Source organism: Balaenoptera musculus, chromosome 15 (genome assembly GCF_009873245.2).
Source record: "Balaenoptera musculus isolate JJ_BM4_2016_0621 chromosome 15, mBalMus1.pri.v3, whole genome shotgun sequence".
NCBI classification, from domain to species: domain Eukaryota; kingdom Metazoa; phylum Chordata; class Mammalia; order Artiodactyla; family Balaenopteridae; genus Balaenoptera; species Balaenoptera musculus.
Genome location: NC_045799.1, coordinates 12,227,041 through 12,243,850, shown reverse-complemented (window position 1 = coordinate 12,243,850; position 16,810 = coordinate 12,227,041). Strand labels below are relative to the sequence as shown.

Genomic DNA, 16,810 nt, shown 5'->3' with positions numbered 1-16,810 from the left:
TTTTAAAATATAAATTCGGTGGTCATCCTGTAATGGGTGCACTTAAGACATAACACTGGCTTAAGAGGCCTACATCATCTGGCCCCTGCTGACCTAACTTCATCTCCTGCCATGCTCCACTTTATTTTTTAAGCCCCAGCCTAGCACAGTCCTGCCTCAGAGCCTTTGCTATTAGCATCCCCTCCTCCCGGAACGGTCTGCAGGCTGATCCACAGCTGTCTCCTTGTTGAAATTCAAGTCAATTGTCACTGGTTTAGAGGTCTCCTCTGGCCATCCCATTGACATTCTACATCACTGCTGCCACATCATTCTGTTTTTAAATCCTATGAGAAGACTCATAGCACTTATCAAATTTGAAATTATCTTGTTTATTCCGTTCCTCCCTCTAAAACATAAGCTCCATGAGGGGCAGACAGTTCTCTTCGATTGGAGACGCTTTGGAAATGACTCTGGGCAGTTCGTTCAACAGTTATATAAGACCTACTAGGTGCCTGACATCAAAATAGGCCACAATGCAGCGGCCACGCGCCCAATCTGTGCTCGTCTCAGAATGGGCATTGCGATGCCCTACGGAGCGTTCAAAGCCAAAGGGCATTGTCGCTTGTGACGTCAGCACACAGAGCGGGGCCGCGATTGGCGAGTCCAGCCTGGGTGGAGCCGAGCGCCCTCGGCCCCGCCCCTTGCCTCGTCCCCGCTCACGCATGCGCCTCGACCACAGCCTCGCCGCCGCGCCATTTTGCCGGGGTTTGAATGTGCGGTGGAGCGGCAGCAGGGGTGGGTATTGCCGGCTACGGTCCGCAGCTGAGATTCCCTTCTCCGTACCCGTACCCCACGAGGTAAGGCGCGGGCGTGCACGGCCTGGCACAGTGGCCTCTTGGGACCCGGCTGCGGGAGGGATGAGGCGCTCCCGGCACTTCCGAACGCTGGGAAGCAAGGACCGCACTTCTGGGCGAGAGCGGAATATGGGCCCGTGTCCCGGGCAGCGCCCTCGGGCAGGGTCTTCGCCGACGGGTCTCGCCTCCCCTCTTGGCGTCCCAGGTCTGAGGCCCAGGCCCGGCGGCCCCCGAGCCTGCGAGGGGCGAGGGCAGCCCAGGCGCGGCCTAACTAGATTGGCCCCAGCGCCCGCCCCTTCCCCTCCAGCGCCCGCCCCTTCCCCTCCAGCGCCGTGCTGATTGGCCGCGCCGCTCGGGAAGGCCGCCTCTCATTGGTGGCGCCCGCGCGTCCGTTCTCGGCGCTCTGGGCCACCCGCAACGCGAGCGTAGTGCGGCAGCCAGGCCTGTCCGGCGGCGGAGCGGGCTTGCGGGCAGCCGCCCCGACCACCTCTTCCCCTGGCCTCACTTTCTCATTAAGGAGGCGGTGGAGCGGCACCTCCCAGTGCTTCAGTCTCCGCGACTGTAACACGGGCTTCGTGATCTCACTTTGGTGAGTTGCTCGTGAAGATTAGCTTGTAGTCCGTGCACCGGGGGGTCCACGCACCTGCGCGGTAACACGGGGTCCGCCTCTTGGGGGAGACGCTGTGGCGTGGTATACCGTTCGGAGCATGGAATTCAGCTTTGGAATGAGAAGGCCTGGATCCGTTCCAGATTTAGCCTCTCCCTAGGGGTGTAACATAGGGCTGCTCTCTTCATCTCTCCGGCCTCCACTGCCTTATTTGCAAAGTGGGGTTGAAAACATCTACTTCGTAAAGTGGCTGAGGATCCACTGAGTTACTACCGTGGTTTACAAAGTCCCGTCGGTGGTGACCATTGTCCGCCTCTGCCATCTGTCTCTTCTCCTTAGCCACTGTAGCCATACTGCTGACCTTTCTTTTTCTTAAATGTTCCGAGCTCATGTCCTCCATAAAGCGTTTGGACGCGCCTTTCCTCTGCTTGGAAATTACCAACATCAGGTCTTTGCTGGTTCCCTGTCCTTCGAGTTTCACTCCCCGTACGCCTTTTATGACAAACCTCTCAAAGGATCTCTTTCCTTCAACTCTTCATCACATCACCCGAGTTTTAGTTACTTCACAGCTTTTATCATATGCTAGAATCACGTGTAGTTTACTTGTTTATTGTCTTCCTCAACTACTAGGATGTAAAAAAGCAAGGACCTCGCCTGTCTCATTACTGTTGTACGCAGATAGCTGTTGCTTGCCACGTGGTAGATGCGCAAGTATTATTCCTTGGAATAATAGTGCACAGAAAGGGGCTTTTTACTCTTGGATCCTAACAGTGCTCTTTTTCTCCTCCACTTGGGCCCCCATAGTCAAATGGGCCTCCATTTTTTGCATAATTCTTGGTACTTGATCTACCCAGCCTCTTCCCTCTTAAGACCCTTAATCTTTCATTTCTTTACATCAGTGCAAGAGACTTCTCTCTCCCCTTCTGTTTACTTTGATTTCTGCTGGTTGGGGACTGGGATAGAGGAAAACCATTTCCTGTATAGTATTAGATGGGTTTCGGGGGCAGTGCTCTACCTTTGGTATTGTTCCTTTATTCATTTAATAACTTGATTGAGCATCCACTTAATCTCTGTGAATACAGTGAAGAAACAAAAATGGACGAAGTTCCTTCCCTTGGGAAGCTTATATTTTAGTGAGAGAAAGAAACAAGAATACAAATAAATGACCTAGATAATTTCAGATAGTGACAGACTAGGCAGAGAAGGCAACTTCTCTGAGGAGGTGGCATTTGAGCTGAGACCAGCTATGGAAAGATGAGGGAACAGAACATTCCAGGCAGAGAGAATAGAAAGTACAAAGGGCTCGGGACAGGAACAAGCCTGGAATATTTGAGGAAAATCCAGCTTGCACAGAGTAGTATATGAAGGGAGAGGTATCCAGGGGCCAGATCACATAGGGCTTTGCAGACAATGTAAAAAGTTTGGATTTGCATCTCATTGGTATGTTCTTGTGATTAGAAAGCAGAGGGTGGGGCTTCCCTGGTGGCGCAGTGGTTAAGAATCCGCCTGCCAATGCAGGGGATGCGGGTTCGAGTCCTGGTCCAGGAAGATCCCACATGCCCGCTAAGCCCGTGCACCACAACTACTGAGCCCACGTGCCACAGCTGCTGAAGCCCGCGTGCCTAGAGCCCATGCTCCGCAACAGGAGAAGCCACTGCAGTGAGAAGCCCGCACACCGTAACGAAGAGTAGCGTCTGCTGTCTGCAACTAGAGAAAGCCCGCGCGCAGCAACAAAGACCCAACGCGGCCAAAAATAAATAAATAAATTTATTAAAAAAAAAAAAAAAAGCAGAGGGTGGATTGAGGTGTTGGGATATGTTCTTGATGTGTGTGTGTGCGCCAGATAGTTTTCATTTTCATTTATTGGATCTCTCTCCCTTTCCCCAAATGTAAGGCCTCAGGAATGGTTCTCTAATGTGGAGGAAATATCTAAGGAAAAGGCACACATGTTGGATCAACTTATGTCACAGATGTCTGTGAGATGGCCTTGGAAAGCAAAGCTTTTATTCCAAAAATTTTCATCTGTAATTGAGGGCCTGTGAGAAGAGGCTAGATTTAGGCCCAGCCATTCTTTCAACAAGAAGAACTTGGGATTTAGATAAGTCTGTCATAATTGATTTATTGTGGTACATATTTTTTATTTTTTGTGTATTGGTAGGGATTTCCAAAAATAGCTCAGTGGAGAAGTAAAGTGTCACCCCTTATTTAAAGGCAAAAGAGTGAATTTTTTCATTTCTAGTTTGAGTCTTTAAAGTCAATAACACTTTTTTTTTTTTTTTTGTCAATAACACTTTTTACATTTATATATTGCTAACATTTCCAAGTGTCAAAGTACCTTCACCTGTGGCAAATAAGATAATTTAATTAGACCTTGATCTTGCTGATATATTGTGAAAATCTGTGGAGTATTCTCTAAAATTACCTGATTTGTCATACTTTCCCAAATCAAGGCTAAGCTTATAAATTGGGTGTATAGACATTGTCACTGAGGAGATAGAAAAAGGATTTGTTGACATTTAGTCCCTTAACTAACATTAAAAATATAGGACTTACATAGTATTTTAACTTTCAGGGTTGTAGCATGCATATTTATATCCTCCTCCCCCCACGCCTCACACAGTTTTTCCCCCTACACACTTTTTTTTTTTTTTTAATTTAAAAATAGTTCCACCCTAGCACTTCAACTTTGTTGTTTTATGGGGTCACTCTGTCATGTGCTCTTAGAATCAGTTGTCTCCAGCTCTTCCTGGTTGTCACAGTCAATTGACCAAAATAAATGTGAAGAATGATAGTGCTTTTTGATGGGGAAAAAAAATCAATAAAGGGTACGTAGCCTTTGAAAATCGTACAACAAATATGTAGTAGGTACCCTTCACTGTTTTAAGGGTCTAGGGAGATTGCAGTGAACAAAACACAAAGTCCCTGCTCACATGGAGCTTACAGTCTAATGGAGGGAAAAGCATGGTAGAGAAGAAAGCAATTCATATGCCTGATAAAATTGACTTGGAAAAACAGAGTAAGAGAATGGAGAGTGGCTGAGGTGGGTGCTCTTTTAGATGCGATGGTCCAGGACAGCGTCTCTAAAAAGAGGTGACATTTGCAAAGAGACCTGAATGAAGCGGGCAGTGAGCCACAAAGCTCTCCAGGGGCAGAGATATCCAGGCAGACGGGACAGTAAGTGCAAGCCTCCGAAACAAAAGTGCTAGCACTGTCAGATACGAACAATAATACAGGACAGATTTCAAATTCACATCTTTCTTCAAGCATTTTTGAATGAACAGAAACTAATTATGGCAGTAAGTTGGTCACTGTTTATCTGGCAGGTGTAACTGAGTTCCTACATTATGTCGGGCCTGCTAGTAACTGACCCTCAGAGAACAGTCTCCAATCCAAACTGGATCCATGTTTTAGCTGGTTCTCTGACATATTGCCTTATCCATTAGTTCATGCAGCAAATGCTTAATGAATGTCTACTGTGTGCCAGGCAGTGTTGAAGGTCCTGGGTATACAGAGAGGAACAAGACCTACAAAGTCCCTGCCCTAAGGAGCTTACAAATAAGAGATAACAAGTCAAAGATATCAGATGAGGATAGATGCTATTAACAGTACAATAGGGATGAGGTAGATGATAGTCATGGAAGGCTCTTTTGAGGATTTGACAGTGGGCTGACAGCTGAATGATACCTGGTATCAAATTAGAAGGAAGGGCATTATTACAGGCAGAGAGAACTGTCTTCGTCTGGTTTGAGGAACATAAAGAAGGCTTTGGGGGCTGGAACATAGGGGCAAGAAGAAGGTAGGAGACGAGGTTGACAGGTGCCAGATTGCATGGGACTCTGTCATGAAGAAAGTTAGTAAAATGCAGATTTATTGAGGAGTGTCTTTAAAAACTCAACAAAATAGATTCAGTTAACATCTATAATCCCCTCAGCACACACACACAGTTTCTAACATGTTGCCTTGCATAAATCCCAAAAGGTAGAATAATTTGCATGTGGCAAAGTAAGTTTTTTTTTTTAGGTCAGATATACTGATGTAAATGGTTTTGCTTGGCAACAGCAAACTTTCATGATTTCATAACAGATTCAGCATTGCAACACAGAAAAAAGAATGGGAAATGAATTAAATCACTGCTTTCCAACTTGTGTTCCATAGTAAAGTGGTTCGGTGGCCAAGTGATGGGAGGAACTCGATTAAAGAACGTTAAATGGATAACTTACTCTTTGAGTTCCTGAAGCCTTTAAAGTGAATCTCCAAAAGAGGGGGAATATGATGCGTAGCATTTTCCGAACTTTTGGTATAAAAACCAGAAAGAGTAGCCTCTTGATAAATTCTGTGTGTGGTTAAGCAGGACTTGATATTCATGCCCATAGAGTGGTTTGCCCTGGGTCAAAGGAGGTGAATATATAGGTGGGGGAATCTACTAAATCATTCAGCATATTGGCTTCCCTTATGATAAAAACGACTGTACTGAGGAGAATGCAGATAGTTTCAAACATATCAGTCTCCTTAGCAGGTTGTGGTTTCTGGCTGTGGAGGAGTACTCCGCACAAGCACAGCATTAGCCATAACCCTTTATAAAATCTTTCTAGCTTAGTGACGAGATGAAGCGTTATGGCTTCTTTTGTTTGGATCAGTCTTGTTCAAAATCTCAGTCATCTTTGACTTCTGCCTCCCCCTACTTCTAATCTGGCTGTCTCTTTTCACGTCGTTCTTTCTATTGCTGTCGCTGGTGCTCTCGCTCTAGTTCAGCCCTCGGTCATTATTTCCACTTGAGAGACAGCCTTGGGTAGTAGGAATAGGGTAGACCTATAGGGTCAGACTGATTTGAATCTCATCTTTATTAATTGTGTGCTTGGGGAAAGTTAGTTAATCTCTCAGAGTTGCCTTCCTTGATTGTAAAATGGTTATTGTGTGAAATGATGTGAAGCGTATCATCTAGCACTGTGCCTGGTTCATGTTTGTGACCCTTCCCCCATTTTACAAAAGTGTCCTAATAGATCTTCTGTTCTCTTCCTCGACTCCAATCTGCAAACCATTACCAGCCCAAAGTACATATATTCCACTTTCATTAAGTTTTTACCCATTTCAAAAAACCTTTAGTGCCTTCCTCTTTTGTACATTAAATCATGAAATTCTTCAGCTAAGTATTGGGGAACCTATATGATCTGAGCTCAGCCTCCAAGTCCACTGTTCCCCAAAGGAGCTATGGATTCTTACCATCTCTGTACTTTGCTCACACTATTGCCTGTATGAGATGGGTCCTCATTCCACTTGGCCTATCCAAATCTATATATCCTTCAAGTTCACAGCCTCTGGGAAGTCTTGGACCACAAATACTCCAGTGACTCTCTTCTTAACCTAGCAGTTAAGTTGCTGTCTGTGTGAGTCATTTGGCACTTACACTCAAAAGTGTTTCAGAATTCAGATTTTTTTTTTTTTTGAAATGCACTTGCTGTAGATTATGCAGCATCCCCGGTGGGGCATGGGGTATCGCCCCGCAATCGAATACATTATTTAGTGAAACAAATTTACATACTAAGTGAGATATTTATATTTACAGCCTCAGACAGTTCAGGCCAGGTTTTGTTGCCAAGTGAGTTTGCCACAAACTTGTTAAAAAAAACTCAGTTTATAGATGTTTGGATCTCAAAACTGCAGGAAAGGGATTATAGGTCTGTAGTTGGTATTTCAGTTTTATCTTGTCTTCCAACTAGGCTTTTTTTTTTTTTTGGCTGTGTCGGGTCTTAGTTGCGGCACTCAGGATCTTTTGTTGTGGCGCACAGGCTTCTCTCTAGTTGTGGCGCATGGGCTTAGTTGCTCCATTGCATGTGGGATCTTCCTGGACCAGGGCTCGAACCCATGTCCCCTGCATTGGCAGGTGGATTCTTAACCACTGCGCCACCAGGGAAGTCCTCCTTGTCTTTTTGATGATCGCCATTCTAACAGGTGTGTGGTGTTAATCTCATTGTACTTTTGATTTGCATTCCCTCATGTTTAATGATGTTGAGCTCCTTTTCATGTACCTGTTGGCCAACTGTATGTTTTCTTTGGAAAAATGTCTGTTCAGCTCTTCTGCCCATTTTTCAATTGGATTTTTTTTCCCAAGTTGTATGAGTTTTTTTTTATATATGTTTTGGAAATTAACCTTTTTATCAGATATGATTTGCAAATATTTTCTCCCATTTGATATGTTGTCTTTTCGTTTTGTTGATGTTTCCTTTTGCTGTGCAGACACTTTTTAGTTTGATGTAGTCTGACTTGCTTATTTTTGCTTTTGTTGACTTTGCTTTTGGTGTGGAAAATTGCTTTTTAATTATAATCACAGCTGTCATCTTATGAACCCCAAAATTATCTTCCCAGGTGCAAATTCTCAGTATGTAGTTTGTTGTCAATAGCTATGGTTGCATGTTGTACACAAAGGAATTTATTCTGGTTTTTTATCTCAGAACTCTTTGGGATCCTTAGAGTTAAGGATGCTTAAAATTTTAATTTTTTTATTTTGGGGCTTTAAAAAAATAAACCTAGTGATTTGTGTTTTTAACCCTAGTTTATGGTGTGTTTTTTCTTCTTTGTCTCAAAATTATCGCACTGCTGTTTCAAAAAAGCCCACCTTATCTTCTGGAACCTTGTCGCAGCTAAGAGTAAGCAAGCCCACACATAAAATGTAACAAGTAGATGACTTTCAGAGAGGGGGACACCCGTAATATAAAATGATTCTTTTATGTAAATCACTGTGTCCCCATGTGACCAATTACCCAAACCTCATTTTTTGTTTTAGGTTCTGTGGCAATGGAGCTCAGCGATGCAAATTTGCAAACGCTAACAGAATATTTAAAGAAGACTCTTGATCCTGATCCTGCCATCAGACGTCCAGGTAAAGAAAATAAATACTGTTTTGTGATTGATTTATTCTTAAAGGACAGGTGAGGGAAACATTTGTGCAATATGCCTGTTTGTAAATAAAAGTTAAAAAAAAAAGATTTACACTTGAATTCTTAGGCATAGTTTATTTTTCATTCTCTAGCCATAAAGTCTTTAGTTGGCTGCTTATAGCTGCTATAACATATGGTGGTGTGGGGTTTTTTTGTTTTTGGTTTATTTTTTGAGTAAAATAACTTTTATCCCTTCTGGGGTAAAAAGGACTAGTAAGTTTAGGATGCTTTGTCCCTTGACCTTTCTGAAAATCGCTATACACCTGCCTGTTTTAGAGACATAATAATTAGGGCAGAGAGGTAAGAGTTAATTGCCTAAAAAGTGATTAAGTGAATGAAACTAGGTAATCAGACACTGTCTCTTAAATCACCATGTTGGGTTTGATTTAATTAATATATTTTAAGGTCTAGAGTTCCTCCTCCTCTCTCCCCCCTCCCAAATTTGACCAGTTTTCATTAGAGATTTAGTATACGCTTAGAATTATAAACTCCAATGCCTACAGGAGTCACACCTAAAGGTAAATGAAGGAGGCAGGCCAAGGGGGTTAAGTGCCTTGGTTAAGGGGCAAATATTATTTGGAACCAGCTAACTCTGGGGGATTCACACCAGTCTTGCAGGATGAGATTTCCAGCTTGGCTTGAAAAATAAGGATATTTATATGAAGTGTTCTCATCTTTTTTTTTTTTTTTTTTTAATTTTATTTGTTTATTTATTTTTGGCTGAGTTGCGTCTTTGTTGCTGCACGCAGGCTTTCTCTAGTTGCGACGAGCGGGGGCTACTCTTGGTTGTGGTGCACGGGCTTCTCATTGCGGTGGCTTCTCTTGTTGCAGAGCACGGGCTCTAGGCACGCGGGCTTCAGTAGCTGTGGCACACGGGCTAAGTAGTTGTGAGTCGTGAGCTCTAGAGCGCAGGCTCAGTAGTTGTGGCGCAGGGGCTTAGTTGCTCCATGGCATGTGGGATCTTCCCGGACCAGGGATCGAACCCGTGTCCCCTGCATTGGCAGGCGGATTCTTAACCACTGTGCCACCAGGGAAGTCCCTCTCATTTTTTAAAAAAATTAATTAATTCATTCATTCATTCATTTTTGGCTGCATTGGGTCTTCCTTGCTGTGTGGGCTGTCTCTAGTCGTGGCGAGCAGGCTTCTCATTACGGTGGCTTCTCTTGTGGAGCATGGGCTCTAGGCTTGCGGGCTTCAGTAGTTGTAGCATGCTGGCTCAGTAGTTGTGGCTCGCAGGCTCTAGCGCACAGGCTCAGTAGTTGTGGCGCATGGGCTTAGCTGCTCCGCGGCAGGTGGGATCTTCCCAGACCAGGGCTCGAACCCGTGTCCCCTGCCTTGGCAGGCGGATTCTCAACCACTGAGCCACCAGGGAAGCCCGTCCCTCTCATTTTTAAATGATAGCAATGAACTTCAAAAATTTTTGAAACACCATGCAAACCAAACAAATTTCCGGGGGCCACATGTGTCTTGTGGGTAGTAAGTTGATGGTCCTTCTTGTAAGCCGTATTAACCAGCAATGCTCTTAATCTGCTGCTTCGGAATTTACTGATGTGCATTCTCATAAAGAGGATTTTGGAAGCACCCCATGAAGACCCAGATGAATGCATGCACATATCTTTATATGTTATATATAGTACATAGAATTGTACACATGTTAATGCATCCATCCTAGTCTAGAAAGGCCTTTTGATTTCTGTGAGGGAAAATTGTGATTTTCCTGTTAGTGCTTAAAGAAGTAATTTGTTCTTGGATAAAAGGAAATTAATGGCTCTAGTCTTAGACTTTCCCAGAAAACCTCTGCCAGCACTGTCTACTAAAAATTATTTTTAATAATTGTGTCTTTGTAAGGTTGAGGTGCTGTTGTCTTATGAATCAGGGATACAATGTGGGAATAAATTGATGTTTCTGAGAAGAGTTAAGAACAGAGCATTTCCCAGGGGTTGCTGGGTATAAAATACTGACCAACCAAATATTGACGCAACCAAAGCCTTCTGTAAAACCACACAAACCATACAGAACCATAGTGTGTCCCGTCCTGAAAAATATTTTTCAGTTCAGCATTCTTCATCTTCCAAGGAACACATGGTAGACACAAAGCAGGGGGGCTTTGAGGGTGGAAGTTAAACTCTTGGGACTCAATTCGGAAAGAAGAAAGGTGTTAAATCATGTTAAATCGTAGAAGATAATACATGCTAACAGCAGACCTTTTCAATAAATATCGGAACCTTGGAATGGATGTTGCCTTATGAAGCTTAAGACAGGAAAAATTAGAAGTGCTATAAACCTTCATGGTGTGATCTGTAAACCTAGGAGATTTATTATCCCTAAATGTAGTATGAGTTTAAAACGTATGGGTAAAATTTTTGTATAAATTTATTGCTGATATTAGAAATGTTTAATTCAAGAAGAAAACTGAGGGCTAGTATGGTAGAATAAGGACTGGACTAAAACGTTTTCAGTAATGAAATCTTCTAGCTGTGTGATCTTACTTAACCTCAGTGGCCTTGTCTTTATTTTCTTTTTAACATCTTTATTGGAGTATAATTGCTTTACAGTGTTGTGTTAGTTTCTGCTGTATAACAAAGTGAATCAGCTATACATATACATATATCCCCATATACCCTCCCTCTTGTGCCTCCCTCCCACCCTCCTTATCCCACCCCTCTAGGTGGTCGCAAAGCACTGAGCTGATCTCCCTGTGCTATGCAGCTGCTTCCCACTAGCTATCTGTTTTACATTTGGTAGTGTATATATGTCATTGCTGCTCTCTCACTTCGTCCCAGCTTACCCTTCCCCCTCCCCATGTCCTCAAGTCCATTCTCTACGTTTGTGTCTTTATTCCTGTCCTGCCCCTAGGTTCATTAGAACCGTTTTTTTTTTTTTAGATTCCATATATATGTGTTATCATACAATATTTGTTTTTCTCTTTCTGACTTACTTCACTCTGTATGACAGACTCTAGGTCCATCTCCCTCACTACGGATAACTCAATTTCGTTTCTTTTTATGGCTGAGTAATATTCCATTGTACATATGTGAGTGGCCTTGTCTTTAAAATGAGGATAATACTACCTACCTCTCTGGGTAGTAGTGACAACTTAACATATGTGAGTAAAGCACCAGACGCATACGGTTAATGATAATATGTATTAGCATAAATTTAATCATTTAATCATTTAATCTTAATCACAGTACTATAAAGGAAATATTACTACCATTACTAATAGTACTAATAATAATCCTTCTGGAACAAGACAAGGTGTATGAATTTTGCCCTGAGGTCACTTAATCTCTCTGAGAAGCAGATTGTCCTTCACATGGGGTGATCATCTGATCAGGCCACCTTATAGGTTTGTGAGAATCGGGTGAGTTAACGGATGGTAAAGTGATCTGAAAACTGAGGTATTATATAAATTTAATGTAACATCATATATAGTTCATTTAATAGATAAGAGAAGTGAGGCACTAAAAGTGATAGGTTCCCCAAGGGAAAAAATATCCTAATCTTTCCATGATGCTTCAATCAGAGAGATATACATAGTTCACATATTCATGAAGTCTTAAGATTTGTTTGTAATAACAAATCTTCTAACATGGAAATTGTTTTACAGCTGAGAAGTTTCTTGAATCTGTAGAAGGAAATCAGAATTACCCACTGTTGCTGTTAACATTACTGGAGAAGTCTCAGGATAATGTTATCAAAGTGTGTGCCTCAGTAACATTCAAGAACTATATTAAAAGAAACTGGAGAATTGTAAGTATTTTGTGAGTACATAGTTTAAGACCCTGCATGTTTATAAGATTGATATATGCAGTGTTCCTGAACAATTCAGGTACAGATTAAAGATAAAAGCAGGACCCTCCTCAACAAAATATTAAAAAGTCAAATCCAAAAATGTATCAAAAGTATAAAAATACCATGACCAAGTGGGATTTATCCCAGATATGCAAGGCTGGTTCAACATTCAAAAACCTATCGACTAAGAAAAGATAAATCACATTACTATATCATTAGGTGCAGAAAAAGCATTTGTCAAAGTCCAACACCCATTCATGGTAAAAACTCAGTAAATTTGGAATAGAGAGGAATTTTCTCGGCAATGTAAAGACTGTGAAAAACCTATAGCTAACATCATACTTAATGGTGAGAAACTTGAAGCTTTCCCACCAAGATCAGTTACAAAGCAAGGGTGTCCCCTCTTACCACTCCTTTGCAACATTGTGTTGGAAGTCTTTTTTATTTTTTATTTTATATATATTCTTCTGCCATGGCATGTGGGACCTTAGTTCCTAGACCAGGGATCGAACTTGTGCCCCCTGCATTGGAAGCACGGAGTCTTAACCACTGGACCGCCAGGGATGTCCTTGATAATGCAGTAAGAAAAGGAAATATACCATTTGGAAAGACATAAAACTGTCTATGTTCTCAGATGATATGATTGTCCATGTAGAGAATGCAAAAGAATTGACAAAAGTTAAACAGGACGTTTTTCCAAGTTGCTGTTTTATTTAAATTCATATCGATTAAGTCAGCTTTATAACCCAGGTTGCTAGAGAGTGTGAGACTTTGTTTTAACATCCAGTTTGGTTGAAATTTAACTTTAGCTTACTGTCTACTGAAGAGACATTACATGGGAAGATACAGTCTAAATGAGTAATTGAAGCAATTTCTATTGTGAACAAGGAAAAATTATATAAAGCTGGAAAAAACCACATTTTATATATATATATATATACATTCTACACATATATACACAGGACAAGTCCTGTGTCTTGTGGGATATGGAAATATTTTCTAATCATAAGGTGAATCTTATTATGCTGCAAGTTTAATGATCAGTATAGTTACATATTGAGAAACGGTTATTTTCCCTACCTTAGCTTATGACAGTGGTTCTAAATTGGGGGTAGTTTTGCCAACCTGGGGATATTTAGAGACATTCTGGTTGTCCACGCTGGGGGTGGGGTGGGGAGGGTGTCTGGCATCTAGTGAGTAGAAGCTGAGGGTGCTGGGAACCATCCTACAGTGCGCAAGAAAGATCCCCACGACAAAGATTTATCTGACCCAAAATGTCAGTAATGCCGGGGTTGAGGTAACTCTGGGTTAGGATAAAGAAAAAAGTGAGAAATGTTTTTAGTAATAGCAGTAATGATACTTAGAAAATATTAAAGTTGACAGAAATGGTCAGTTTTTCTAAAAAATCAGCTTTAAATATGGTTAAATATTTATTTAGAACCTTTTTTCCATAGAAGAATTCAAAAATAGTAAATATTGTTTTTAAGCTTGTATAGTCAAGCGTTCTCACATGTGGTGGAGAAATGACTTGGTGAATTTTAGAATGTTTAAAAATCCATTCATCCAGAATCTCTTTGGGCGATGTAGTCCAGGATGCATTCAAACTGGTAATGGTCAAGAAGTTTTCATTGAAAAGACCTTTCTTTGACTTAAGGTAACGGTCAAATTGAAGCTTTTGAAGATGAATATCGGCTGAGTAGCATATATGTATAAAGATTTTTAACCACATGTTCTGATTAGTTTACTTACAGAACTGAGATTCTTAATTGGCATCAGGGAGTCAGAGAAGCTCCTTAATTTGTATGTAAAATATTTGCATTTGGGAAGGAAGGTACATTTTTCTGCAGAAAAATGTTTTCATCAGATTATTAAAGGAATCTGTGACCCATTTATGTAGAAGGAAGGCCCTACCTTCCTCTGTTTTTCTTAGGAAACCAGGAAATGAGATATGGTTCTATTTTATCTACAAACCCATACAATCATGGATATGGATTTATGTTACTTGCTCATTAATGTTTTGCTTTTAGGTTGAAGATGAACCAAATAAAATTTGCGAAGCCGACCGAGTAGCCATTAAAGCTAACATAGTGCACCTGATGCTTAGCAGCCCAGAGCAAATTCAGAAGCAGGTATGTGAGGCCCTGCTTGTTAGGTGGGCTTGTTTATAGAGCTTTCATCTAATTAGTCTCTTTCCTCCCCACAGTTAAGTGATGCCATTAGCATTATTGGCAGAGAAGATTTCCCTCAGAAATGGCCTGACTTATTGACAGAAATGGTGAATCGCTTTCAGAGTGGAGATTTCCATGTTATTAATGGAGTCCTTCGTACAGCACATTCTTTATTTAAAAGGTACTGATATATAAATTCATATTTTTAAAATACTTTTTTCAAATATTTTTGCTTGTGTATATTTTTGTGATTATGTCATTTTTTTTTTTTTTTTTTTTTTAATTTATTTATGGCTGTGTTGGGTCTTCGTTTCTGTGCGAGGGCTTTCTCTAGTTGTGGCAAGTGGGGGCCGCTCTTCATCGCGGTGCGCAGGCCTCTCACTATCGCTGCCTCTCTTGTTGCGGAGCACAGGCTCCAGACGCGCAGGCTCAGTAATTGTGGCTCATGGGCTTAGTTGCTCCGCGGCATGTGGGATCTTCCCAGACCAGGGCTCGAACCTGTGTCCCCTGCACTGGCAGGCAGATTCTCAACCACTGCGCCACCAGGGAAGCCCTATGTCATTCTTTTATGATAATTCTAGAATAAGAGCATAAGCCTCTCATTATGGTGTTTGTTTCTTCTTAAGTGTAGGATGTTTATTTCATATTGCCCTATTACTGGTGAAATACCTGGTCTTGATAAACTGTGCTTGAATTCCCTTTTTATTTCAGAAAGCTATCTAGCCATAGATTTTTCTCTAATCTAGCCTTGAAGACCTAAAGTCAGTTAACAAAAATTTGTAAATTTACCTCTTTTACCTTAATTTTCTAGATATCGCCATGAATTTAAGTCAAATGAGTTATGGACTGAAATTAAACTTGTTCTGGATGCCTTTGCTTTGCCTTTGACTAATCTATTTAAGGTATGTGATAACACCTTGCTGGTATTTTTTAATTACTTAATATTTTAAAGTGCTTGAATATTTGTATAAATTTTGTTTAAGAGATTGCTTTGAAAGCATATTTGATAGGTAATGGTTTAGAGCAGCATTTCTTTTGAAAAATTTCAAATCTACACCAAAATAGAGAAGCTGGTAGAATGAAATCCCATGTATTGACTACACAAGTTTAACGGTTACTAGAATTTTATTTCTTTTTAATTTGCTCTCTCCCTTTGATTTCGTACGAATAGTTAAAAGCAAATCCCAGGCGTCATATTATTTCACTCAAGTATTTGAGTATGTGTCTCTAAAGGAATAGATCCGTATTTTGATTTGACTGTTTATGGAGTTTAATTTATATAATTAAATGATGATGTAATGATGATGATGTAATTCTGTACATCATCTTATATTACATAAGCAACTTTCCTAAATATCTTTCTGAAACTCGTTTAAGATTGAAAGAGAAGCATTGTTAACCTTTTTTTCCAGATAAGGAAAGTGGAGGGTTTGGTATCACACAGCTAATAAAAAGAGAGCCAGGCCTCAAACCTAGTTTTGCTAACTTGAGAAAAGCTGCTCATTTCCTGTTTTCAGAAAGGAAAGTTGTGTGATAATCACAACTTTCTAAATTACAGAGTATGCACAGGATTTTTCATGGCTAGTATATCTTACTGATAGTACATTTTTATTTTTAAAAATAAAATTGGACAAAATGTCAATATTTTTCACCTATTGGACTAGAAAAGATTTTTATTTCTTTTTAATGACATTAAAAGTTTTAGCCAGGAGCAGGGAGGGACGGGTGGGAGAAAAATGTTTTAGCCACAGTCCAGTGAAATGAACACTAGTGTCCTGTCCATTGGATTATAAATGGTACTAGCTTTCTGGAGTTTGACGTTTCATTGAGAAAACCATAATATTCATATTTTCTAACTCCAGGATATAGTTAGCAACATATGTTGAGTGTCTTTTACATTGTAGGTGTGCACAAATTACGAGGACCTTTTATGTATATTTTCTCATTTTATGAGGTAGGCATCATTTTTTTTTTTAAGTGTTTTTTTTTGTTTGTTTTTAATTAATTTATGGCTGTGTTGGGTCTTCATTTCTGTGCGAGGGCTTTCTCTAGTTGCAGCAAGTGGGGGCCACTCTTCATCGCGGTGCACAGGCCTCTCACTATCGCGGCCTCTCTTGTTGCGGAGCTCAGGCTCAGTAATTGTGGCACATGGGCCTAGTTGCTCCGCGGCATGTGGGATCTTCCCAGACCAGGGCTCGAACCCGTGTCCCCTGCATTGGCAGGCAGATTCTCAACCACTGCACCACCAGGGAAACCCCGGCATCATTCTTAATTACAGGCAGATAAGGAGATGGGGACTCAGTAAAATAACTTACTCAGAGTCATGCTTATTATGAGTAACAGTGTCTGGGTTGTATCCAGATCTATCTGGCTTCCAGAACTCTTACTCATAGCATACTGTTCTGCACTGGTAATACAATTCTAGAATCTCAAACTCAGAAAACTAGAAGTGTGCCCAAAGTTTTATACATA

At 41.1% G+C, this 16,810-nt stretch overlaps 1 protein-coding gene across 1 annotated transcript in view; it reads left to right on the top strand.

The window, feature by feature from the left end:
- The first annotated feature begins 701 nt into the window (after nucleotides 1-701).
- The window catches only part of CSE1L (chromosome segregation 1 like), a 42,013-nt gene continuing 25,904 nt past the window's right edge, over nucleotides 702-16,810 (top strand). Inside the window, exons 1-6 of the mRNA XM_036825622.1 lie at nucleotides 702-836; nucleotides 8,222-8,317; nucleotides 11,986-12,128; nucleotides 14,198-14,299; nucleotides 14,374-14,519; nucleotides 15,150-15,240. Coding sequence (XP_036681517.1) covers nucleotides 8,233-8,317; nucleotides 11,986-12,128; nucleotides 14,198-14,299; nucleotides 14,374-14,519; nucleotides 15,150-15,240 — 567 coding nt within the window. The 5' untranslated portion in view covers nucleotides 702-836; nucleotides 8,222-8,232. The remainder of the gene's footprint in view (nucleotides 837-8,221; nucleotides 8,318-11,985; nucleotides 12,129-14,197; nucleotides 14,300-14,373; nucleotides 14,520-15,149; nucleotides 15,241-16,810) is intronic.